Here is a 27,362-nt window from a genome sequence, read left to right as displayed (position 1 = left end):
CATCACACAGAACAAAATCCCTGTGGTTACTGTAGCCAGAGAGGGGTACCTTTTTTTAGATTAGAGTCAGGATTCAGGCACCCTGTTTTGATATAAGCCAAAATAACCAAAGAACCACACAAAATGCTTAAGAATACACAGAAAAGAAAGGTTATATTATTTCATCAAAATATTAGAGGACTGACTAATAAAGTACAAGAGCTTCTTGTCTGTTTAGAAGAGAGAGATATTCTGTGACTACCTGAGCACAGAGTTACGTAAGTTACATACAAAAGAGTACAAACTAGTATCTTACTCATGCAGCACTAGTATGGGAAAAGAAGAACACAAGTTAAAAAACGTGGAGACATGTAGATATTGTAGTGAACAGCACATAGAAGTGTGTGCCTGCGAACTGCTACTGAAAAATATTCCAGTTTTAACTGTAACTGTATATAGATACCAACTGACAAATTTAGAAATGCTTATGGGGAATCTCCATTGGTTACTATGCTATCTGTCAGACAGCAGCTAGCAATTAATAGTCTCTTTTATGTTCAATGTAGATTTTCTAAAGAATTCTGGTAGGAAAAATGATCTGCAAACATTTGGATCCTGCAATTTGATGTCAGTAATTACCTTCCCAGCACAGATGGAGCAAAAGCACGAAAATCAGTGTTTACATAGTAAAACAGTGCTCTGTCTGGTCGTGACGCACAGTTAGTTAGGATAAATAACACAGTATCTTACAGTAGGATACTGTTTAGGGGAAATCACATAGAATAATTAATAACTTCAGGACAAATGAATGGTGGACTCCACGTGGTTCCCAAGTCGTGCTGTGACCGTAAATCATAAAATTACCAAATATGCGGCAACCAGTCGCAAAATCATGTTTTATTTATTTGCTTTTGGAAACCGATTTAAACTGATTAACAGCCATCATCGATGCTTTCAACCAATACGTGCTACTCAGGGCACATATTGGTTGAAAGCACCGATTATGGCTGTTAATCAGTTGAAATCGGTTTGCAAAAGTGAATAAATAAAACATGATTTTTGCGACTGGTTGCTGCATATTTGGTAATTTAAGGACAAATGTTTTTAAAAATAGTTCACAAGAAATGACTTGTGATGAAACTCATAACCTACATTTACGTCCATATGACTACTCTGCAAATCACACTAAGGTGCCTGGCAGGGAGTTCATCGAACCACCCACAAAATAATTATTTTGAACAGTTCACGGCAAAAACGGATACTTAGATTTTCCGTGCGAGCTCTCATTTTCCATATTTTATTATGATGATCGTTTCTCCCTATGTAGGTTCGGCGTCAACAAAATATTTTCTCATCTGGAGGAGAAAGTTGGTGATTTAAATTTCATGGGAAGATCCCGCACGAACGAAAAACGCGTTTGTTTTAATGACGTCCACCCCAAGTCCTGTATCACGTCCGTGACACTCTCTCCCCTATTTCTCGATAATACAAGACGTGCTGTCCTCCTTTGAGCTTTCTCGATGTACTCCGTTAATCCTATCTGGTAAGGATCCGATACGGTGCAGCAGTACTCCAAAAGAGGACACACAAGCACAGAGCAGGCAAGTCTTTTCAGCAGACCTGTTGCATTCTCTAAGCGATTTGCCAATAAATAGCAGTCCTTGGTTCGCCTTACCCATAACATTTTGTGTGTATGCTTTCCAATTCAAGTTGTTCGTAATTGTAACTTCTAGGTATTTGATTGAATTTATGGCCTTTAAATCTGATTGATTTATGTGTAACAGAGTTTTGACGGATTCCTTTTAGTATTTATTCGGCTGACTTCACATTTTTCATTATTTAGCGTCAATTGCCAATTTTCGCACCATGCAGATATCGTATCTAAATAGATTTGCAGTTGGTTTTGATCTTCTGATGAATTTACTAGACAATAAACGACGACATCATCTGCAAACAACCTAAGACGGCTGCTCAGATTGTCTCCTAAACTGTTTATATAGATAAGAAACAACAGATGGCCTATGAAAATACCCAAAGTATCAAATGCCAACAAAAAAATGGTTCAAATGGCTCTGAGCACTATGAGACTTAACATCTGAGGTCATCAGTCCCCTAGAACTTAGAACTACTGAAACCTAATTAACCTAAGTACATCACACACATCCATACCCGAGGCAGGATTCGAACCTGCGACCGTAGCGGTCGCGCGGTTCCAGACTGAAGCGCCTAGAACCGGTCGGCCACGCCGGTTAAATGCCAACATAAAATTTAATCTACTCCATGGTGGATTCGTAACATTATTTGAAAACAGTTTTCCACTTAAACTATTCAGAAAAGACATTCAACAGTGATGTAAGCAGGGCCGGCCTTAGCCATCCAGGCGCCCCGGGCGAGTCGTCCAGTTGGCGCCCTTTATTGTATAAATAGCGAACCTGGCAGTGCTTTGCAACACGGTATTTGACTGTTTTCTAGAAATCGTCTTAAGTGGTTAATGGCGTCATCTTATGATCATAACATGGTTTTTTCCATCGTAAATTTGAGTATTTTATTTTTTTAAATGGAAATGAAATCCAAATTATCTGAAAGCCCGCTAAGACGCTCCAGGTGGATGTGAGTCTTGTGTAGCCTGTGACGTCAGTCCAGCATGCTGCTGTCGCTGCCGTAACTGTCAGTATAGCAGTGATATATTGTTTGGGCATTCACGTTTTGGGAAATTGTCTAAAAATATTGCGTATTACTGCACTGTACATCCACAAAAACTCCAGAATATTGTTTTTGCGTCTTCCAAACAAAGAAAAATGCGTAAAATGTGGTTGAAACAGGCTCGTATATCCCAAATATTTCTTTTCTTTTCTGAAGCACCCCTGTACTAAAGCGAACAAAACAAAACAAAGAAATGGCTTGACCAATTTGAATAATTTTTGTTTTGGTGAGACTAACACACAACAATTGATTTTTATATATAGGAGGTAATATGTACAACGAAAAAACACAAATTTTGAATTGGATACCATATTTTTATTGAATTTAATATAACTGTAAGCCATAAACCTATATTTTCTGTCAGTCATCTGAACACAAAACATATTACGCAGTGCACGCATTGCACGATCTATTAATTAATGTACATGAGTCATTAAGTCACAAACATTCGATATAAATACATTCGTATTAATTAAATCATAATGTAATGTATATTTCACAGTCTGTATTTTCTTTTATTTGGAGCGACCGGTAGTTTCTGTTGTGAACGAGAGATGGTGCGCGGCTGCATGGGCTCTTCCTTGTTGCAGTTCTTGAAACAAATAAGAGAGGCGCTTTGGTAGAGCCCGTGCTAGCCCGCGTCAAACATGGATGGTTGCAGACAATACGAAGATTGCATTCAGCATGATTTCTCTTCTGCTACCCCGAATTCATCGCGCATTCGTGAGATTAGCGACGTATGTTGAATGAGACTGAATAATATTTTAGTTTCGCGAAATGGGTGATTGTAAATTCTAATTTTTTTATTTTTATTTTTATTTTTTTTACATGCGTTTAGCATGTGGCGCCCCTTGGGCGACCGCCCGGGTCGCCCCACCCCAAAGCCGGCGCTGGATGTAAGAGACCATGGAATACTAAAAGGATTCGACGCCCAAGTCGCCGAAGTTGCGTCAAATCGAAAGAATTGCACCCGGCGAACGGTCTCACGACATTTACATTTACTAGGAGGATGTAAGTGCCTTGTGAAAGGAAAATGGAAATGTATCCGTTTGCAAGATCAAGTAGAGACCCTGCAGTAGTTGCAAACTACAATAGCTACTCAGAATTACTAAGAAAAGTTGTTAAAAATCACGGAACATTCAAATAATGTCAGGAATCCGTAATTCTGACAACAGACGTAAGGGTATATGGAACGTAGCGATACGAGAGGAAGTACAACCAGCCACAGAATACGATAATATATCTACTGAATCAAACGGAAGGGCTACAAATGATAAGACATAGATAGCAAATATATTCAACAGTCATTTCTTAAATATAGTGGAAAATACAGGGACAAGAAGTACAAGAAAAAAATCACAGCAGTGTGTTGAAAAAGTAGCTCTCACAAAATTCTGTCATATGGATGTATCACAAGCTTCTCCTTCTGAAAGTAAGAAAATTACAGATTCTCTCAAAAATAAATGTTCATATGGTTTTGACGGTTTTTCTAATAATGCAACAAAGATTTGTTCCCATATAATAAGTCCTGTGGCAACGGCCTTTGCGCAGTGGCTACACCGGTTCCCGTGAGATCTCCGAAGTTATGCACTGTCGGGCGTGGTCGGCAGTTGGATGGGTGCCTTCCAGGCCGCCATGCGCTGTTACCATTTTTCGGGGTACACTCAGCCTCGTATGCCAATTGAGGAGCTACTCGACCGAATAGTAGCGGCTTCGGTCAAAAATATCATCATAACGACCGGGAGAGCGGTGTGCTGACCCCATGCCCCTCCTATCCGCATCCTCCTCGGAGGATGACACGGCGGATGGATGGTCCCGATGGGCCACTTGTGGCCTGTAGACGGAGTGGGTTTATAATAAGTCCTGTGTTATCCGAAATTTGTAATGCGTCACAAACTCACAGCATTTTTCCAGAGATAGTAAAACATGCCGTTATTAAAAACTACTTTAAGAAGGATGAGAGTGGAGATGTCAGTAACTATTGTCTTGTTTCAATATCTTCACGAAAAGTCGTAACCGCTTGCTATTAACATCATTAATGGCTCTGAGCACTATGGGACTTAACTTCTGAGGTCATCAGTCCCCTAGAACTTAGAACTACTTAAACCTAACTAACCTAAGGACATCACACACATCCATGCCCGAGGCAGGATTCGAACCTGCGACCGTATCGGTCGCGCGGTTCCAGACTGTAGCGCAGAGAACCGCTAGGCCAATCTGGCCGGCCTAACATCGTTAATGTTACTGACAACGAGAAACGTGTGATACTACTGAACGTCGGAACATACAAGCAGATGTTGACAAGGAACAGTGAAGTTAATGCTGTGAAAATTACAGAACGAGGGACAAAGTGGTGTGTGGAGCCAAACTTCGAGTAGATGCCTCAAAGCAGAATAAGACAAAGCACACGAGAAAGATTTTAGTGGAGACAGAAATTTCTTCGATGTTATGAACAACACAAAAAGATTTCTGTGGAGACAGAAATTTCCTCGATGTTACGAACAACACAAAAAATACCAAAGTTCCATCTGAGGGATCTGACTTTAAAAGATGGCGAAAGTGTTGTCAAACAACAGCGCTAGGCAAAGTTTCCTTGTAGTGAAGCCTTTAATTAAAAAGCGCAAACGTTGTCTTCCTTAATTTCTGATGCTTGGGGTTCACGGTCATGTCGAATTTGTTAAAAGACGTCACATTCGCCTTAAGGCCGTTACCAAATGATACTGCAAAAGATTTTGCTTCAGTAACTGCAAACTTTAAAATCCTCCGACATGTACACACGCCGGACGATTTTAAAGTTTACAAATGCTGAAGCAAAATCTTTTGCAGTATTTCGAAATAAATAATTTATATGGTCAACGGCGAACATGATGTCCTGTCCTGTAACATACTGACTGCCTTGTGGCCACGTCTCGTAGAGAGGATTAAGTAAAGTGAATTGTTTGTCAAAGCTGCGCCAAGAATTTAAGTTTACGAACGTGGCAGTTTAGAACATTACAAGAGCCGCTACATGAAGGCATTCCTCGTTTTATTAAGAAGAGCACAGTGTAGTGCGTCATAGAAAATTCTCCGCTTTTATAACGCACTTTACCTCATAAAAAGCCACGTTCTTGCTGTGTGTTTGCAGATCGATGCTGTATTGGGCCATTGAGTAGCCTGGCAGACGTCATTGTTCGGAAACAGATTTAATTGGAAATTATTGAATACCGACAAGAAGTGATCGGAATAAATATCTCAGGGATATTCGGGCACTCAATTGAATATTATTTATTCAAAGGCACTAACTATGTCCGATCGTTCGTATCCGAACAATACTCGTTGACCTCGCCTATTTTTCTTACTACTGCATTCAAGAATCGTAATATACATGATTAAAAGGCAAGGTAATGGCTTGGATCAATAACAGAGCCGTCACAACAGATTTAAGTAGCCTTTACCGAACAAATATAATTACTGCTACGACACTTACATCTGTTCAGATCGAGCTCCTAACTACAACTCTGGAAGTATCGACATGCTAAATGTAATCTTTGAGCATGTATGAAAATCGTGTTCTTCTTTACAATTAAAATATGATTTCACTTTTTACCCGTCATTACATTATGTGAATACAAATTAGGGCAAAAATATAATGAAACGGTTTATCGCCCCCCTGTAGTTAATGTGCATATAGTATACACTACAAGTATCAGAAAAAAATAAGGGTTGGAAATTATCTTCCACCAAATTATTTTCATGTTGCTTTTTACTAACGAAACACAGATTGTAGAACAAGAAATAGAAAATAAAATATTTGATGAATGAATTGTTAAGGAAACTTTACAAATGCAGCAACTTATGTTTGATTGATAAGTACGGTATGCAAATGGAAACAAAATTATGTTTTATGTTTCAGTACTGGACGAGAATTGAACAGTTAGTCTAAAGTTCTTGGCTGATACATCGTTTTGTGTTGTCTGTCCTTCCCTAACTGGGAGCGGCTCGCGGAAAGAAAAAGCCACGAAGGGAGAAAAAAAATGGAGCGAGGGACGTCATTTTGTGCTCTACACATCTAGTGCTTTGACTCAAAATTTTATACTCCGTTACGCGTGCACGAGCCACAGTCATGCCTACTGTACATACAGAATTTCGAAGTTTACACACTTTTCACTATTTACACACATTAATGTTGTTCATAACGTCTTCAAAATTGCGTTCTTTCCACACATAAATTGATAAATAAAGAGATTAAATCTTTCTGTTTATTTAGTAACACCAATTTTTTTGTGGAATTTTAGTCTTGGAGAAACATTTTGTACATAACAGTAAAATGACGTCGTCGGGGTTTGGGATAAAGAGGAGTCTTCGATACAAGTCGTTGGCTTTTGCGATCGACGTAAAAACATAAGACAGACGTCGTAAATGTTATGTCCAATGAGACATCATATAAATGTGGATTTCTTCGACGTAATAGACAGTAGGAGTGAGTAAAAAAAATAACAACGTCGCAAAACAAACAGTTTTTAGAACGAAAAAGGAATCGAGTAGGCCCTATCACAAAAACACATTCTACCGCTGTATTGAACGTCAGAACCTAGACCTCGGGCTACGCTACAGACCAGTGTGTCACTACAGAAATCTTTTCCGCTGTGAGATTCGTTGGCTTTGCCAACTCATACCAAACTGTTGCATTCCAAGCTAACCTAGACGTCACGCCACAAGGTCAGTGTCACCACAGAACCTTTTTCCGCCGTAAGATTCGTCGGCTTTGCCAACTCACATCCGAATCACTACATTCCATTGACCTCCGGCTAAACCAATCTATTATCGTGACATTAAGCTGTTCTACTGAGTCACAATGTAACCACTCACTCGCAAATTCGGAACTAATCCAATAATTCCAAAAAATACGTCTCTTTTCACTCCACCTCCTCCTCGACATGTACTCAATCGATGTCTACAAATTCGTTAAACCAACATCAAACAATTGCCGACATCAGCACACAATGCAAGAAGTACTACACAGCAAGTCGCCGTTAGACAAAGTTAGTATAGGAATGAAAATTACAGTAAAAGGGCATGCACCATTATTTTCCAATAGCAGATTGGTATACCCAATGCGCGACGCCCAAGGAATCAAGGCTATCTATGAACTATTGAAACACCAGAAATATTTCCAAATAAAACAAGAAACAAAATAAACGGCATAAAAGCAACTGTAAAAAATTTTAAAAAAACGAAAAATGGACCACCATTCCAAAACAGAAACTTAACTCTCTTTCTTTGGCATGTACATCCTTCCCACACCGACCAAAAAACCTTGGAACAAGCGCCGATTTTGTGGAACATTTCTCCTCCAGACATACTCATCTAAATGACTCTGTAATACCGGTATTCTCCTTTTCCCTCGCCCAATAATACTTTTTATTGGCCCCCAATACCCTTCAATTGTGTTTGTACATGCTCCTGTTTTTTCCCCCTAAATTGAACGGAATGATTTGCTGCCAAATGAATGTGCACAATTTCGTCTAATGCATTATTACTAGCTCATCCGTCTGTCCGTCTGACAATGACTGAGCCATCCGTTTATAACTTTTTACTAACTGGAACATAGTACTAGCTGCCCTAACATTAAGTAACTAAATATCATACCTGGAGAAGAGTCATTCCCTGAGACAACTGTCCTCCACACCCACGAACAACACTATGCCCTCTCTCAACCCCATTTTTTTTTTTTTTTTTTTTTTTTTTTTTTTTGCAAATTGCGATTTGTCAGTTTCTGTATAATCCCCGGCCCACCAATTTTTCCCTTTCTCATCTCATAAGTAAATCCGAGCAAACTTGCTGGCAAAACTAATACCAGTCTATAACAATTTTAGTCTCATGAGCAGCAAGCCAAATAGGAGGTCTTAAATAAAAATAAGTACGAAAGTAATAAAATACTTTTCCAAGGAAGCCACGATTTCTCGAACTACGTCCCTCCACGAATAGAGCGCCACACACAGCGCCACGTATACAAATCTCTCGTACCTTTCTTCGAAACATTGTACCATGTCATGTCATTGCCACAAACACTACACTCACACTAGCAAGTAATTAAATTGTAGTGTCTGGAAAAACTGATGACATTCTTTAGCTCTCAGTTCATCGACCAATTTAACAATAGCGAAATGAACGTGAGGAATGTGTTGTTCCTCATTCCCACTATTTTTCCCACATCTTCAAAGTGAGCAGCACAACTTGGCCCTGCACTTGTCTCCATACTTTGCGGTGCTACTAATACTTCAAAAGCAATTTTAAATCCCGCGGAAAGATTAACAAATTACTTTCTGCGTAAACCAACGAGATTACGATCAACTGAATGTTAAGCTACACAGAAATTCCGTTCAAACCGCGCGCCAAAACGCGATGTCGCACCAGCGTTTACGTCACAGGTCGAAGCCTGCGGCTAGTGTCTAGACCTGAGGACGGCCGCGCGGGATTAGCCGAGTGGTCTCAGGCGCTGCAGTCTTGGACTGTGCGGCTGGTCCCGGCTGAGGTTCGAGTCCTCCCTCGGGCTTGGGTGTGTGTGTTTGTCCTTAGGATAATTTATGTTAAGTAGTGTGTAAGCTTAGGGACTGATGACTTTAGCAGATCAGTCCCATAAGATTTCACACACATTTTGAACCTAAGGACGCGAACGACTGACGCGGGCGTCGCGTCGACTGTTGCCAGGCCGCCGGACTGAGTGGCTCCGATCAGGGACCGCCGCGCCGGTGCGGGACGGCTGGCGTGTCCTTCAAACTGCTCGTCAAGGCATACGAACAATCGTAAGGGCAGTACCAGGTTTTCATTAAGACTTGACACCCGATGCTCCCCTGTCATAAAGTCGGTTACTACATTCGTGTTACAATTATAGTGTGTGTGAGACAGACAGACAGAGAGAGAGAGAGAGAGAGAGAGAGAGAGAGAGAGAGAGACCTGAATCCGTGGGGACATAAAGTTTCTTCTCTAGCCACAAACTGATATTATACCGACACTATATCGTGGCAGTTTTAATTGAGGAGTGTTTTGAACTGTGGTTGCGTAAGATACCGGTAGAGATCACGCCTAAACTACCACTGCCAATCACAGCAAACTATTGTGCTGTAGCCACTACCAAATGCTTTGTTACTCCAATTTGCCTTGTGTTGCAGAGCGCTTTTTTTCATTTTGAAATGAGTGAAGATTCTAATCCTAGTGCATAATGGGATTCGAATGCTACTCTCATCCTAACAAAAGGGATCAGCGATCCCTATGACCGTTATGTCAGGTCTGTTTTCGTGGAAGCACAGAACGCGGACGTAAGATGGCAGCCCTTCGAGAGGGAGGCGTGGCTTATTGCCCCGCACCGCTCTTTTCCCCATGGCCAGCATTAGTTCTCATTTGTTCGCAGTCGCCGCCGACTGCCACGATAAAATAGCGCTTTTTGCTGGATGCAACGCATTATGTACTTACAAATAACAGTTTTCGTCAGGTATTTCACGTGGAACATTTCGTTGCTTAGAAGTAACATAAGCTTTCAACATTAGAAACAAGCAACCTAAGTGCAGTGTAATGGCGCGTAATTCGCATTTAGAGCAGTCACATGCAGTTCACATTACATGATACAAGTTGACAATTGGGTTTGATGCGGCATTATTGACATTCGCTGTATTAGCAGGAAGCTAGTTCATTTCTGCGGCTTGGACCTGTATCACGTGTTTTTGTTAGTGCGAGTGTTTATCGCAAAATACAGGATATACAGAAGACGAGGAGTGTTCGATTCGTCACTGATTTTCACGTCTCCCCCAGTTCATCAGAGATTAGTGCATAGCCACTGTGAACTTTCAGATGTCTTTTTTAATGTCTGCCAGCGTGCACCACGTAGCATCTTCGCTTGCACGACCGCCCCACGCATTACTTTTCCGTTCATATTCGAGTGAAAGCAACACTAGGTTTACATGCACAAGTCCGACTCTAATAACTTCACGTAGAAACTTACACAAAGTCTCTTTAGTACAAGGGTCTCCAAACTACGGCAAACCGGGCCGCGTTAGCTGGCCGGACATCCCCGGTATCCGGCCCGCCAAATATTTGAGGTGGTACCTATACTGCCAGCAGTTGAGTTTCGAGGCCTATCGCGACCAATACACCGCGACATTGTCGGAGCTCTATCTTTACAAAGCGGAAGTTCATGGTTAAACTTATGGCGAACCACAATAAACAGACAGATCATTCTAGTTTGGCGAAAACATTTTAAGTAAAAAAATTCTTTGCATTTTATTCTACTCACGAGTCTGGTGGAAGTCTTTCAAATGGACGCCACTTCGGCGACTAGCCTTAGCAATAAATCATTATGGAAGATGCTTCTAAAGCTAGGTTTCACTTTCTTTGATTACGTTGTAAATACACATAGCAAGTAAATCGTATAAAATATTTTTATTTAAAGGCAATTTAAAGAAAATACAATACCTGGTGTACATAATGATATTGAATATTTTAGTTGTAACTCATGTATAAAAATAACTGTAATTTATATCTTGAAAACTCACAGTGTTATAGTATTTACGTAAAGAAATTTAATATCTTAGTGATAATTAGTGACTTTCATGTAGATGTAACTTTCCTTTCATAATTACCTCCAGTTGTGGATCAAGTTTATTGGTAGAGATAATCATCAGCGACTTAAGACTTAAGTTTGATCTGTAAATACTTTTTGCATGTTTCATTTTAGAGAAAGTTTTTTCACACAAATAAGTAGTGCCAAAAGCGGAAAAAAAGCCACGGGCAAATTTATGTAAATTTGGAAACTGTGTGGATGGAAAACACTTATAAAATTCCAGTAATGTTGAGTTTGAATGTTTTTCTTTAAAAAAGTCGCTACATTACAAATCAATAATTTCAAATGGAAGTTCTGCGGGTAACGCTTCTATATCGACGTCAAAGGGATTTTGAAATATCTTGATATCGTTTGAATTTGCATCGACATCTGAAAAACGTGATTCAAAATTAATTTTTAAGTGCCCAAAGCTTCAATTGCGAAAGTTAAAGGAAACGGAATCTCAGTTTGCTGACTGAATGTTTGGCATGTATTAAAATGCGTAAAGCATACTTTGTTCAACTGAGATTGAAACAAAGCAATCTTGTGTCGAAAGGACTTAACATTTAACATGCATGTATAAATCAGGCAGAAGCTGATTTTCACCTTGCAATTTTAAATTAAGGTAATTCATATGTTTAGTTAAGTCTGCATAAAATGCTAGCTTCCGTAACCACTCACCGTTCCGTAACTCAGCCAGAGGGCGATTCCTTTCGTTCAAAACAATTTCAATTACTGTTCGGAGTTCAAAAACACAGGTCAAAACTTTACCGCAGCTAAGCCAGCGCACTGCAGTATAATATGACCAGTCGCTTTCCTCAATATCTTCAAGAAACTCGCGGAACTGGCGAAGGCTGAGTGCATGGGATCTGATATAATTAACAAGTGAAATAACTGGCTTTAAAACTTCTGACATATCTAAATGTTTTCCACACAAAGACTGTTGGTGATTAATACAATGCACTACTAATGGTTTTCAGCCACCGTCATTTTCTACGGCCTTAGAAAGGAGAGCAACAACACCTTTATTTTTCCCACACGTGTTTTTGCCACCATCAGTTGTAATACATGTTAATATCTGCCACTGAAGATTGTTTTTCTGAACTGCCCTTTCAACTCCTTTAAAAATATCTTCGCCAGTGGTCGTCCCGTGAATACTGTGAACATCAAAGAGCTCTTCATACACTTCATAATTTTTGTCAATCCCTCGAATAAAAAGCAGTACTTGAGCAGTATCTGATACATCTGTTGACTCATCCACGGCCAAAGAGAACCAGTCTAAGCCTTGATTTTTGTCACGCAGTTGTGCTGATATATTTTGTGCAATGTCATCTACTCTTCGAGCCACAGTGTTTGCCGGCAAACTTATGTTTTTAAATAAATTAACTTTTTCTGGAGACATTTCTTCTGTTGTTGCAATAATGCAGTTCTTAATTAATTCACCGTCGGTAAATGGCTTACACTGTTTCGCTGCTAAATGAGCCACACGGAAACTAGCACGAGTTGCTGCATGTTGTTCAGCATTTACTTTCTTAAACAGCGACTGCTGGGTTTTTAGTTGGCATTTCAGAGACTCATACATTTCTAATCGTTCGCATCCTGTAAACTTGGAGTAATTCTGTGAGTGCTTAGTCTCATAATGACGTTTTATATTGTTTTCTTTGAAGACCGATATTGCTTCATTGCAAATAATACACATTGGTTTGTTGCTTGACTCCACCACGAAATATTCACATCCCCACTGATCTTTAAAAATTCTACATTCACTGTCAACCTTTCGTTTCTTTTCCATATTTGTACAGAACTTCGCAAAAGATTGTAGCCTGAAAATAAATTGTGCTATTTAATACTAATAAAACTAGGGAGTAGTCTGCCTAAACAAAATGCAATGTATTTATTTTTAAGGAACTTTAATTACTAAATTAAATACTCACAATTACACTGTAGTTCCACTAAAAAATACGGTGAAAAACTACTCAAGTCGTGCTATACGTATTTCAATTTTCAGATTTTCCTTGTCTATTCGAATTCAAACTTTGAATTGTCCACACTTCGTCGTCTCACCTACTAGTACAGCGCATAAAACACTAAAAAACTCGTGAGACACTCGCAACATACACACAATCACGCAACAGAACTATCAAATATATGATCTGGCTCTGCTACTCGCTATAACTAAACTTATTGTTGCGCCACTTGAAATAACAATGCGTTGACATACTCTACCTCCGTTACGTCTTGCAGTAATAGTGTTGCTAACAATGATTTAGAGATTTCGTTAACTTTGCAGGACGCTTTCGTGAAGAATATGCACTGACATACTTTTTTGTCGGTGAAATTCGCCAGAATAAAATAGCAGTAGGTACTGGGAGATGAAAAAGCTTGCACAGGATAGAGTAGCATGGAGAGCTGCATCAAACCAGTCTCAGGACTGAAGACCACAACAACAACAACGTCCACCAATCAAAATTATGTAATTAAATAAAAATCGTAGTTCGTTTCAGTGCTAGCTATTCCCACAACCTTAGATTTTTGCGATTTCATCTTTCCTTTAGCCTTACATTACGGTGATCGTGGAGTGCTAGGGTGCTTTAATCCCACTAGGTAGATCTTGGCCCTTATGACTCCGCGGAGGAGTCAATGTGGCCCGCGGACTAAAAAGTTTGGAGACCCCTGCTTCAGTAGCTTAACAGATTGTAAAACTTTCTCAGCCAGATATTTCCAAATAATTTTAGGTTTTTTTCCTTTTGTTTATACATGGTATAACAGGCATTTAAATTCCAGTACTTGGGATGCCATTGTTTTATGCTCATACGCGATAAATGATCATTTACTCGATCACGTATCTTATGTAATAAGCAAACCGTAACAAAGAAAAAAATCCACGATCGCGAAAGGGATCAAGGGCTCGGCATTAGAGTGAAACACTCGATGAACAATTCATAACTCGCATTACATCGTATAATAAGACATTTTGCTACCAGCATATTATGAAATGGAAAACTTGTCTGTACAAGGGCCAATAAAAATAATTTGCTTCTGTTATTCTGTAAGCAAAAGATTATACGGCATGATGCTTTCTTAATAATCTGTTAAAATATTTATTGCAAACAGTAGCTTAGCTTAAGACTAGTGTGACTGGCTTCTCATTTCTCCTATATCACATGTAGTACAATGGCGTAAACGCATACAATTGAAAGTACACGATACTAGAAGCAAAATATCCTCAGTAAACATGGGGTCTAAAATGCGTACCTTAAGAGCTACGAGCAATTTTTCCATCTTCGATACTGTGAAGCAAATCTCTTCTACTGAAAACGCTTTGCTTTCCACATTTTGGGAAGTAATAGTATGGGCCAAAACAAGAAAAAGTGTCCAGTAAACATGTGCTGTAAAATGCGTACCTTAAAAACTATGTGCACGTGCTCAACTTCGCTACTTGGAAACACAACTCTCCTAATGAATAATTGCATTTTAGGTATGCATTTTAGAGGAAATGTTTACTGGACGTTTTTCTTGTTTTGGTTCATTTTACTACTTCCCAAAATGTGGAAAGCAAAGCGTTTTCAGTAGAAGAGGTTTGCTTCACAGTATCGAAGATGGAAAAATTGCTCTTAGCTCTTAAGGTATTCATTTTCGACCCTATGTTCAGTGAGACTTTTTTGCTTCTAGTATCGTGTACTTTAAACTGTATGCGTTTATGCCATTAATTATGATACACCCTGTATACATATATACCACATCCTGGGGTTCCACTAAGGCAGTTTCTTTACGTTTAACGTAATCATTACTGAGCATGTCAGTGCAGGATGCCAAATAGGCGTTTCCATTTTCATTAATATCACTTTCGCAGAATTGTTTTCTACAGGAGCTTGGAAACACATGTCTCGTCAATTAGAATTTATGCAACTATTTATAAATAATCTCTTCGTGCAGAATACACTGTCTGTGCTTTAGGCAAATGTCTATAACTTCATAGGTACAAGGCCAGTTAGGGTTTTAGCTAGTCAGTCAAAAACTATTTACATTCTGCTTAGTTGCGTCTCGACCTCTTTGTAAAACTTACTACTAAATGCAATAGATAGGAAAATCGTCAAAATTTAGTGTTTACACATTTGCAGTGACCCATATTTATTACATTCAAACAGTGAACATGTCGTATGGTACTAAATACATATAAATTTTATGACATAAATACAATAAATAAGCAGAAGAAAAATTATTTACAATTAAGAAACTATGTACAAAACTCTATTGCACATATTTTTAATTTGTCTGGTGATATAACCTTTCAATCTTACTGGAATCCGGATAGGCTGTGAGACAGAATCCTTCATTTGACATTCTGATAATCTTATAAAGACCAGTGTATAGCAACTGTCATTTCTTGTTTTACTTTAGCAGATGTGAGGATCCTAAGACGTACAGCGGCTGTTAAGGAAATGAGGGCATGGCTTATGTTTTCCTCTCTTGACATTTCACACCCTGATATATCTAACTTGACCTCAGCTGGAGTCGTGCGTGGATGCATGAGGCAAATTGTTCACTATTTGTTTAGAAGGGGCAACGAACTCGACCAATCTGCTCTGTTGGCGGAGAATGTACGTCCTAATGAGTCGGTCGAAGGCCCTCAACTTCGTTTAGAGGGATTGGATTTGGGGTAAAATTTCGAAATCAGAATCTGCCTAACCTGTTGCTCTTGAACAATGCGACATTCTCGGCGTTGTCGGAGGGCGCTGCCTGTCGTTTACAGCCACAGGATGCAGTCCTGATTCAGGGAGGTGTAATAGCAGTTGTTGTGACAGAGAGTCTAAGGTATTTAGAAAACAAATCAAACACAGCTACAAGGTCTTTAGCACCCTCACGACCCTAGGTAATGGTACTGCGACATCAAGGACACTGGACTCGCATTCGGAAGGACGACGGTTCAATCCCGCGTCCGGCCATCCTGATTTAGGTTTTTCGTGATTTCCCTAAATCACTCCGGGCTAATGCCGTGATGGTTCCTCTGAAATGGCACGGCTGACTTCCTTCCCCATGCTTCCCCAATCCGATGAGACCGATGACCACGCTGTCTGGTCTCCTTCCCCAAACCAACCAACCAACCAACCATCAAGGGATACGATTTCTCCAGGTTTCGAAGTCAAATTCGGATCTTAAGGTATCTTATTGGATATGTTCACGGGTTTTGCCCTCTGACATACAACGTAAGAGCGTGAGAGCTGGTGAACTCGACTATGTAGATAAGGAACGTAACAATGCAGTGCGTACTTCTTTTATTATTCTACTCCGAACTGCTACCATACCAGGTAGGTACACCATATAAGATAATCGCAGTACACATAAGGAATGCGTAGACACGAGGCGACTGAATCGTTTTTTTTTTTTTTTTTTTTTTTTTTCCCTATGAAATTTAACATTGTAACGTATCTCGCAATACTGACCGACTTTGTGTCGTGACTTTTATGTTATTTACTGTTTAACTTTGCTCCAACAAGGATCAGTGTCTAGTAAAATTCTCATATCCCGGTACAACTCCAGGCAATACTTTCATCGGAAATTTGTTCAATCAGATATCAATGCTCAGATAATCTTTGCGGAAGCCTCGATAGAGCATCCGCGGTTACATAGTCTTTGCCTATGTAAGGTGGTAATAGTTTGCCAGCAAACATAAATAATTTTGACTATGCATCATTCATACACTGACGGACAAAATCGCAGCACCAAGAAGGAGTTGTACAATATTAACTAAAGTTGGTTGGCGTGTTTCTACATCTGAAATATGACGTCTGTTCAGATTTCGAGCCAGTCGCGTAAAAATGTTGAAGTTGGCATTAAAGCTGGATAAGTCTTTCTCTACCTTTAGTTGGTTATTTTTGCTGACCTACAACTGCATTTTCTCAATCATTCTGCTTTGTTCTTCTAGTTCATATTTCTAATGTTCAGTTCCAGTCTAACGTTATGAGAATATGAATAAATATTTCTTGCAATTATTTTCTATCTTTATTTCGACGTTAAACGAATTTTATGTCCGCCGTATACTGAAACACAATACACAGAGGTACTATGTCGTAAGTCCTACTGGTAACACAATAAGAAATGCTAAATCGCCGTTGGCACACTTTTGGGACAGTCCAGGTTCAATCAGGCTGAGTGCTCCACATCCTGCTGAGTAGCACATGGGAATACCATCAGTTAATTGTGCTTTGGTCTGCCCCTGGCATTCAAATTACCAAGAGCGTGAGATTGGCAGTGCAGGGAGCTGTATCGGAATCTTGGCACTACTGACGAATTCGTACAGGATTTTATATGATGCTAAATCGCTGGATGACAAGGTTGTAGGCTGTCGGGGAATTGATGGCCTGGCAAGTATGTTTGTGTGATACGTGTTCCTAGAACATCGCAGGATTAGGTGATTTGGATTTTCTTCATCTCCGCCAACACAGAAAGGGGTGGCGCTTGGGTTGAGCAGATAGAGGAGTTTGCTGAACTTCCAATGATGAAATTTCAACCACGCTATAACTGTCGCGAAACTCCTCGACGTTTGTTTCTTATTATGCCACGGTACTCTTGGAATCGAAACATCTTTTTTTAAAATTTTATTTTAAATATCCTCGACCATTCTTCTTGCCAGCCCGATGACAACGGTTTTCTGATCATGGGTATCGTATCGATGAGAGGGTTTTTATCCTACAAATTGTTCCAAAAAGGACTTTACAGTTTTCAAACTGCATATAAATTAATTCTTTCAACCTACATGGGTGATTGTGGTGTCAATTTGTAGGGAAATACATAAAAGTTTTGTCTCGCGTAGTTCGCTAGTCCCGAATCGCACCGTAAGGAGCGCTAGCGGCAGTTGCATTAAAGATGGCTGTCTCCAGTGGACCCGAGCATGCTAGCTGTGTGTTTGGTTTGAAGAATCGAAGTCGGCTGTAACAGTTCAGCGTAATTTCCGTACCAAGTGTGGTGTCACCGCCAGACACCACACTTGCTAGGTGGTAGCCTTTAAATCGGCCGCGGTCCGGTAGTATACGTCGGACCCGCGTGTCGCCACTGTCAGTGATTGCAGACCGAGCGCCGCCACACGGCAGGTCTAGAGAGACGTCCTAGCACTCGCCCCAGTTGTACAGCAGACTTTGCCAGAGATGGATCAATGACAAATACGCTCTCATTTGCCGAGACGATAGTTAGCATAGCCTTCAGCTACGTCATTTGCTACGACCTAGCAAGGCGCCATTACCAGTTTATATTGAGATTGTAATTAATGTATCATCAAGAGTGATGTTCTCCAATTATGGATTAAAGTTAAGTATTCAAGCAACTACGTTCTTTATTTATTAGACTCAACTCCTTTAACTGTTGCAGACCTCACGCCAGCCTGCGTGAGCTTAAACGCGTGCATTTCGGCCTCCTCTAGCAACACGGTGTTGGCTCTTCTGCCAACACATCACCAAGTACGCTAAAGATCCCCCTAGTAGGCCTACGATTTATGAGTGGCATAAATGTTTTATAGAAACAGGGTGCTCGGTAACACATGGGAAATCATCAGGTCGTCCAAGCACATCCGACGACGTCGTTGAGCGAGTGAGACAACGTTTCGTCAACACTCCTACGAAATCGACCTGGCGTGCATCTCGCGAACTCCAACTCCCACATACGACTGTTTGACGTATGTTGAGAAACCGTTTCCATTCGAAACTGTGCAGATAGACGATCGTACAAGCAATAAAAGACAAAGATAAAAATTGCTCGCAAGAACTTCTGTGTGGAAAGGTTAAATCGATTACATGAGGATGAACATTTCTTGGACAAAATCATCTTTTCTGACGAATCGACTTTTCACTTAAGTGGCAAGGTTAACACACACAACTGTAGGATTTGGGGCAGTGAAATTCCACATCAAACATGCAACATGTTCGTGATAGCTCTAAACTGAACGATATATTGTGCAATGAGCAAGAATAAAGTGTACACCCCCATTTTTTCCTTGAGAGAACCACCAATGCTATAGTGTACCAGGATATATTACAACAGTTTTTGATACCACAGGTCGATGAGGATGACCAAGAACGAAATTTTTTCTTCATGCAGGATGATGCACCATCCCACTACCTGGCTGAAGTCCGGGATTTTCCCAGTGGCCGCTTTCCAAGTCAATGGACTGGTCGTGATGCGCCAATTGCATGGCCCCCATGTTTCACAGACCTGACACCACTCGATTGTTTTTCTTCTTATGAGGATTCATCAAGGATATGGTGTTTGTACTTCCTGCGCCGCCTTCTCTAACTGAGCTTAGAGCAAGAATTTACTCTGCCACTGAGTAAATTAAACCTGCAATGATATAGCGTGTTTGGGATGAAATTGACATCAGATGAGATGTGTGCAGGATAACCAACGCAAGCTGCATACAACATCTTTAGTTTAAGGTAAAAAAACTTGATGCGTTTCCCTACAAAATAACACTAAACCCCGCTCTACATCTTCTTTCAATAAATTTATATGAATTTCTTAAAACTGTAAAGTCCTTTTTGAAACACTCTGTATTTAATAGCACCATGTACAGAGGCTTGCTTTGCTAGTGCGTCTACTGGTTAATTTCCACGTATCCCGGAGTGGTCTTTCAGCCATACCATCACGATGTTGCGATAGTTCCTCCGCACCCCGAAACACAACATCGGTAATTGCCGCCACTGAGGGTTTGGTACAACTAACATGATGGTTTCTAATCACCTGTAGAACAGACATAATACCAGATACGATGACGTTTGGGTCTGTGGGAATTGTAGGGCTTCCAAAACAGCAGTCTGCTCGGCTGTTGTAATAGTGGAGAGTAGATTCAGCTTTTATAGGGCTTGTGCAACATCGGTAATTGCCGCCACTAAGGGTTTGGTACAACCAACATGATGGTTTCTAATCACCTGTAGAACAGACATAATACCACATACGATGACGTTTGAGTCTGTGGGAATTGTAGGGCTTCCAAAACAGCAGTCTGCTCGGCTGTTGTAATTGTGGAGAGTAGATCCAGCTTTTATAGGGCTTGTGGTTTGCCTCAGGCACTGTGACCGCCGTCACTCGACTTGGAGCAATATGTATACACAAAGCCCACATCGTGACTGTGAGAGAGGAATTCCACTACCGTAACGTTCGTTAGTTGCGTCCTGTTTTGAAACGTTAAACTGGTCCTGGCATCAGCCTCCATAGCCAATGATATATTCAGCCGCAAGTTGCTTATTTAGCCAATATGCAGACTGTAGGATGTGAATTCCGGGATTTTTCCGTCAAGGCGCTCATATTGGTCGAAATACAACCGCTGGAGGAATTTCTTGCAAGGGAATATTCGTCGGAACTTTAACGGTGGTTCATTCTCTTTAACCAGTAATGCGTTGGCTGGGGTTGACATGAACGCTCCAGTAACTATGCGCAAGGCTTTGTACTGCATTATGTCGCGTCTTTGGTTCGTGCTGTTTGACGTTCACCCACAGCACATGTGTCCGTAATCAAAGTTTGTCTTAAGTAGGAACCGGTATAAGGACATCGCTGTCTGCTAATGACAGCCCCAACATAATCCAGTTGTAACTGTGATGATGAGACTGCAGACTCTTTCACAACTGGTCGGATCTGAGGAGCCCATCTTACATAATCGATAATCATCCCAAGATACTGGTTTTCTCAAATGGAAAAGAATGATGTCCCAGTTACATTTTTTGGGGAAGTGAAATCCTATGGCGACCACAGACAATAAGAGTAGACTTGCTATCAAGAAATTTCGTAGCCGCTTTCTGTACACCAGTCATGCAGACGTATGACAGCAGTGTGTATTTTCAGATAACAGGGCTGAAGAAGATGGTAAATGTAAATGTCGTGTGACTAGGGCCTCCCGTCGGGTAGACCTTTCGCCGGGTGCAAGTCTTTCGATTTGACGCCATCTCGGCGAACGTCGATGGGGATTAATGATGACGATTAGGACAACACAACACCCAGTCCCTGAGCGGAGAAAATCTCCGACCCAGCCGGGAATCGACCCCGCGCCCTTAGGAGTGACATTCTGTCGCGCTGACCACTCAGCTACCGGGGGCGGACAAGAAGATGGTCAACGCAATAGATGCGTATGCCGTCCCCGTAATGTAAGATATTGTATGTCTCTGGCGTGGAGGTCATGATGGTCTGCAGTTTAGGGGTTGAATAATAAGGGAACCAAAAGTAACCGCGGCTTGAGTGATCTGCTAGTTCGTCGGTGTGCTGCAGAATGTTTTCTTATTTTATTTTGACTAAAGTTCAGTCTTGATCACACCATTTATGTTTCAATGATATAGGTAACCGGTTTCGGTTATTTTTACATAACCATCATCAGACCTGTGGATTAATTTTAGGAAATACTAGAAACCAATCTTTAAATAAAATGAAAGTGTCTAATGATGTCAAAATTTAACAAGATAAAATAAAATCAATTATACCCATGGCTACCTTAGGATGGTAGGCGGAGCTCTCCTCAGCTGCTACGAAGTTAACTGATGGTTATGAGTGCTGAGCACGAGCTTAAATATGCAGAGGCTCCGCCTGCTTCCTGTCACACTACTTCACAACTGCTAATCAGCGTTCATAATATGACGCCATCGTCAAAGTATAAAAGTAGGAAATACACTAATAACATAAAATTGATTCATTTAAAATGTCTGATTAACAGATAGTATGTGTACAGCTTATTTATATTCTACATAAAGACAGTAAACTACGATGTGTGTTAGTTGTGCCCTCTATGGGCAACCTTAATACTATTACAGTGTCAGTTGCATCAAAGATGTGAAAGTCCTTGGAGTTGTGGTATATATCGATTATACCGAGTCGCCTACATCACAATTGCATCTTTGTTGGATGCTGTAGAATCGTCTTACTTTAACTGTAGTTTTCATAGCAATATTCTTTATAGCAGTAGGGTAGCAGCCAAGAGTACGTTCTGCATTATGTACGTCTGAATAACGGATGAGACCGCTGATTAAATTTTTAGAACTCATCGATCAAATAGTTTTTATAATAGTCAATGTCAAATTAATAAAATGTTTATATGTTGTACAGCATATTTTACATACGTAGCTTTTGCCATGGGTGTAACTAGTCTTATATTTTAAAACAAAAGAGTAGGTGCTTTTATTATAAAATTTCATCAAAAAGGTCATAAAAATATTTTTCGCGAAAATCTAATTGTTCATTGAGCAGCATTGATTATTTGGTTTTCAAATGAGCATATATCTCGATTTCTTCTAAGATATTCATAAGTAAGCCTTTATTTGCATAATGAAGAACTTGTAAATTCTGCTCTATTGTCCCCCCAGCATGATTATTGAATGCTATATGATGGCCGAATACAGACTTCGTTCGTGAGGTACCCGACGTATGTTCTTTGTACCTTACTGCAAAATTTCGACCTGTTTGGCCAATGTATATTTTCTCACAGTTTCTACATTGGATCTTGTACACTCCTGATCTGGTAAATTTTCCATTATCTTTACTTACGGTATGTCTTAATTTTTGTTGTAAAGTGTTGTCAGTTGTAAATGCTATTATTATTCCAGAATTTTTGAATAAATTAGCAATTCTATCTGATATGTTTCCCATGTATGTCATCTTCATATATTTTGGATTACCTATTAGTGGAGTACTTTGTGATTGTTGCACTTTATTAAAAATGATATCTACCTGTTGTGTGTCGAAAGAGTTGGTTTTTGCAATTTGTTTTAAGATGGTCATTTCTTTTTTGAACTCATTAGCTTCTAGAAGTAATTTTAGTATTCGGTGTATCATAGACTTAAAAAATGCTTTTATATACTCGTCAGGATGACATGATGTGGCATTAATAACAACATCAGTGGTTGTATGTTTCCTTTACATGGTGAAGAAATGTTTCCCATTGTTATTAGCTATAGTGATATCTAGGTAGTTAATAGATTTTAGATTTTCATGCTCAACCATAAATTGTAACTTCAGATGCATAGAGTTTAATTTTATAGCAAGCTTCTCAATTTCATCTTTTGAACCATTATAAAGCAATAATGTATCATCTACATATTGCTTGTAATATATGATTTTATTTGCGATATCAGGGTTATTTTTCAGGAATTGCGTCTCAATGTGGTTCATGAAAATGTCTATAACTGTCCTAGCCAAAGAATTGCCCATTGCTAAGCCATCTTTCTGACAATAGATTTTAGTATTAAAAGAGAAATAATTGTAATCTAAAGTGCATTCAAGCAGTTCTATAAATTCGGTTATTTCGTCTTTAGTCATATTTTTGTATTGTACTAAGTTATCCATAATTATATTAATCGTCTCATTAATGGGTATATTTGTATACAAATTTTTAATATCTAATGAGGCGAAAGTTGCACTAGTTGGAATGTCTATATTGTGGATTTGTTGTGCTAGTTCATAACTGTTTTTGATACTGAAATTGCTGTCATATATATAGAATGCTTTCAAAATTTTATTAAGTATCATATTTAGTTTATATGAAGGACTACTTTTGTAGTTGACAATAGGTCGTATAGATTTCTCTTTTTTATGCAGTTTAATCTGTGATCTTAATTTAGGTATTTGGGGATTCATGTTTTTCATCATATTCTTTTCTTTAGGGATCAAGAGGTGAATATTTTCATTAACTAATTTCTTGATCTTTATCTGGAACTTTGGAGTGGGGTCTTTAGTTACTTCGACGATCCCATTTTCATTAAAAAATGAGAGTGTTTTAAATATATAATCGTCTTCATTAATAATAACAAGGGTATTTCCTTTATCGCCCTTTACTACGATTGCTTTCTCTCTTAGTAGTTTGTTATTGATATTTTTAAGTGTTTTATCTTCAGTTTTTCTATCCATTTTATTTTTCTCTTTTACAATTAAATCTTTCGTTTTTAGGGCTATCTTACATGCTTCAGGTTTATTTATTTTCGATATTTTGCTTGTTGCTATAACATCAGCAATTATGTGTTTAACATTCGAATAATTTAGTGGGGGAGTTATGTTATATTTTATGCCTTTGTCAAGTAGTGACATTTCGGACTTTGTGAACTGAACATCTGTAAGATTCATTGTCCTTGGATAAAATTGATGTATATTGTTGACCTTTTCTAAAAGCTTATTTTGTTGTTTAGCTATGAGTAAATCAATTTTTCTCTGATGTCTTTGGGTAATCGCTTTACGTAAAAAGTCTATTTTCTCATCAGTGCTGCTTAGTAAAATAGAAAAAATCAAAGGTGAGAGTTCATTACTTAGCAATAAATGCAGACTATACATTTCGACATTTAAAAGATCTTTTATCTTAAAAACTTCTCTAATTTCAGATTTAATCCACAAGACACTACTCTTTTGTTGTACATATGTTACATTACTAGTTTTGGATTGGATATCAATTATAGCATATTTTGGTGTGATATGTTCCAGGAGGCAAGTTTTATTAAATTATATTTTCATACTAAGTTTCATAATTTTGGTTCTAATATTTCTAAACCTTTTGTAATTTCCAATTGCCTGACTAGACAAACTTTGTACAATTTTGGTAAACATTTTTGGAATACAGTGATCAATAGATTATTATATTTTGACTTAAGTTCAGTCTTGATCACACCATTTATGTTTCAATGATATAGGTAACCGGTTTCGGTTATTTTTACATAACCATCATCACCATGACAGCAATTTCAGTATCAAAAACAGTTATGAACTAGCACAACAAATCCACAATATAGACATTCCAACTAGAGCAAGTTTCACCTCATTAGATATTAAAAATTTGTATACAAATATACCCATTAATGAGACAATTAATATAATTAGGGATAACTTAGTACAATACAAAAATATGACTAAAGACGAAATAACCGAATTTATAGAACTGCTCGAATGCACTTTAGATTACAATTATTTCTCTTTTAATACTAAAATCTATTTTCAGAAATATAGCTTAGCAATGGGCAATTCTTTGGCTGGGACAGTTGCAGACATTTTCGTGGACCACATTGAGACGCAATTCCTGAAAAATAACCCTGATATCGCAAATAAAATCATATATTACAAGCAACAAGCTCTAACATTCTGCTTGGTGTCTGTTTGTTCTATATCGTATCTCCCTACCACTTTCGCGCAACGACGCTCAGAGCAAGTTTTTTAGGGAATTGACTAGTTTGAACCTGGGACCTGTTGCTGGTAAGGAGACGCCAGACCACACATGACATGTAGAATTCAGAAGAGTTCAGTGAGACTAGCGACGACATAACCAAATACTTAATGATTTCAACGTCAGTTCCACTGCACTCCCTGTAAAAGAATCTTAATACTAACTAAATTTAGTGGAAGGGGTTCAAGGCTTTTCTATTTTTAGTTAGCTGGTAAAATAACGTCGAAAAAGCAGTTAAGTTTACCATTGGAAATTTTATTCTACTCACAAAACATTGTTTATAAATTGCACTATTGATAAAAGGAAATGTTTTAATACAGGATGGTAAAAACCAACTGCGTTCAACAAAAATGTGAACGAATATTCCCTGAGTGGGTTTCCAAGTTCTACAATGGATCGAAGGATGACCTATGCCATATCACATCTATAATCTAGGTTTGAATTAAGTTTCACAAGAGAGAAAACTACAAAATGGTCTACAGTGACCCTCAATTAACTTTAATTACTTATCTAACTTGTCGTAAATTACAGTGGCTGATGTGGCTTCTCAATAACTATATGACAGAAAAATCATCGCGTTTCAGATTTTTACTTCAAGTGGCAAATGTGAACACCATGAGCTTTAATTGACGATCGACACTAGTATTACGCAAAAAGGGGGTGTAACAGATGAGACTTCTGCAGTTCTGAGTGAAGCTTTATGCGCTGGTATGCGGCATCGCGTGCGTTCATTACCATGTCGGTGTTCGTCAGGGGGCGACGGGCAGCACAGATGGTTTGCTATTCAAAATTTTACGTATTCGCTCCCATCTACAAGTCCCAGAAGTTTGTAACGGTAATTTACACACACACACACACACACACACACACACACACACACACACACAGAGCACTTTGGTCTAACAGCAATACTTTTTCAGGTGCCCAGGTACATCATAACGCTGCACGAGCTGCTGGCGCACACGCCCCACGACCACGTGGAGAGGAAGAGCCTGCAGAACGCCCGCCAGCAGCTGGAGAACCTGTCGCGGCAGATGCACGATGAGGTCGGTACCGGCGTCGCGCCGTGCCACGCCCGTGCTCTGCAGCCGAGCAGTTTTCTTCACAGCAGCACGCGGCGCTCATAAAAAGGACGCTGCTGCAGCTACACGAGATTTGGTGAAGATGATGTCGCTTAAGAAATGCCACAAGTCACATTATTGTTGTTGTTGTTGTTGTTGTTGTTGTGGTCTTCAGTCCAGAAGCTGGTGTGATGCAGCTCTCCATGCTACTCTATCCTGTGCAAGCTGCTTCATCTCCCCGTACTTACTGCACCTACATCCTTCTGAAAATGCTTAGTGTATACATCTCTTGGTCTCCATCCACGATTTTTACTCTCCACGCTGCCCTCCAATGCTAAATTTGTGATCCCTTGATGCCTCAGAACATGTCCTGTCAACCGGTCCCTTCTTCTTGTCAAGTTGTGCCACAAACTCCTCTTCTCCCCAGTTCTACTCCATACCTCCTCATTAGTTGTGTGATCTCCCCATCTAATCTTCAGCATTCTTCTGTAGCACCACATTTCGAAAGCTTCTATTCTCTTCTTGTCTGAACTATTCATCGCCCATGTTTAACTTCCATACATGGCTACACTCCATACAAATACTTTCAGAAACGACTTCCTGACACTTAAATCTATACTCGATGTTAACAAATTTCTCTTCGTCAGAAACGCTTTCCTTACCATTGCCAGTCTCCATTTTATATCTTCTCTACTTCGACCATCATCAGTTATTTTGCTCCCCAAATAGCTAAACTCCCTTACTACTTTAAGTGCCTCATTTCCTAATCTAATTCCCTTAGAATCACCCGAGTTAACTCGACTACATTCCGTTATCCTCGTTTTGCTTTTGTTGATGTTCATCTTATATCCTTGTTTCAAGACAATGTCCATTC

The 27,362-nt window shown here is 39.4% G+C and overlaps 1 protein-coding gene across 1 annotated transcript in view; it reads left to right on the top strand.

Moving 5' to 3' along the window:
* The window catches only part of LOC124622752 (ras-specific guanine nucleotide-releasing factor 2-like), an 898,440-nt gene that overhangs the window by 126,847 nt on the left and 744,231 nt on the right, over positions 1 to 27,362 (top strand). Inside the window, exon 5 of the mRNA XM_047148541.1 lies at positions 26,348 to 26,473. Coding sequence (XP_047004497.1) covers positions 26,348 to 26,473 — 126 coding nt within the window. The remainder of the gene's footprint in view (positions 1 to 26,347; positions 26,474 to 27,362) is intronic.

This window comes from Schistocerca americana, chromosome 7 (genome assembly GCF_021461395.2).
Source record: "Schistocerca americana isolate TAMUIC-IGC-003095 chromosome 7, iqSchAmer2.1, whole genome shotgun sequence".
Classification (NCBI taxonomy): Eukaryota; Metazoa; Arthropoda; class Insecta; order Orthoptera; family Acrididae; genus Schistocerca; species Schistocerca americana.
This window is presented reverse-complemented; position numbering and strand designations above follow the sequence as displayed.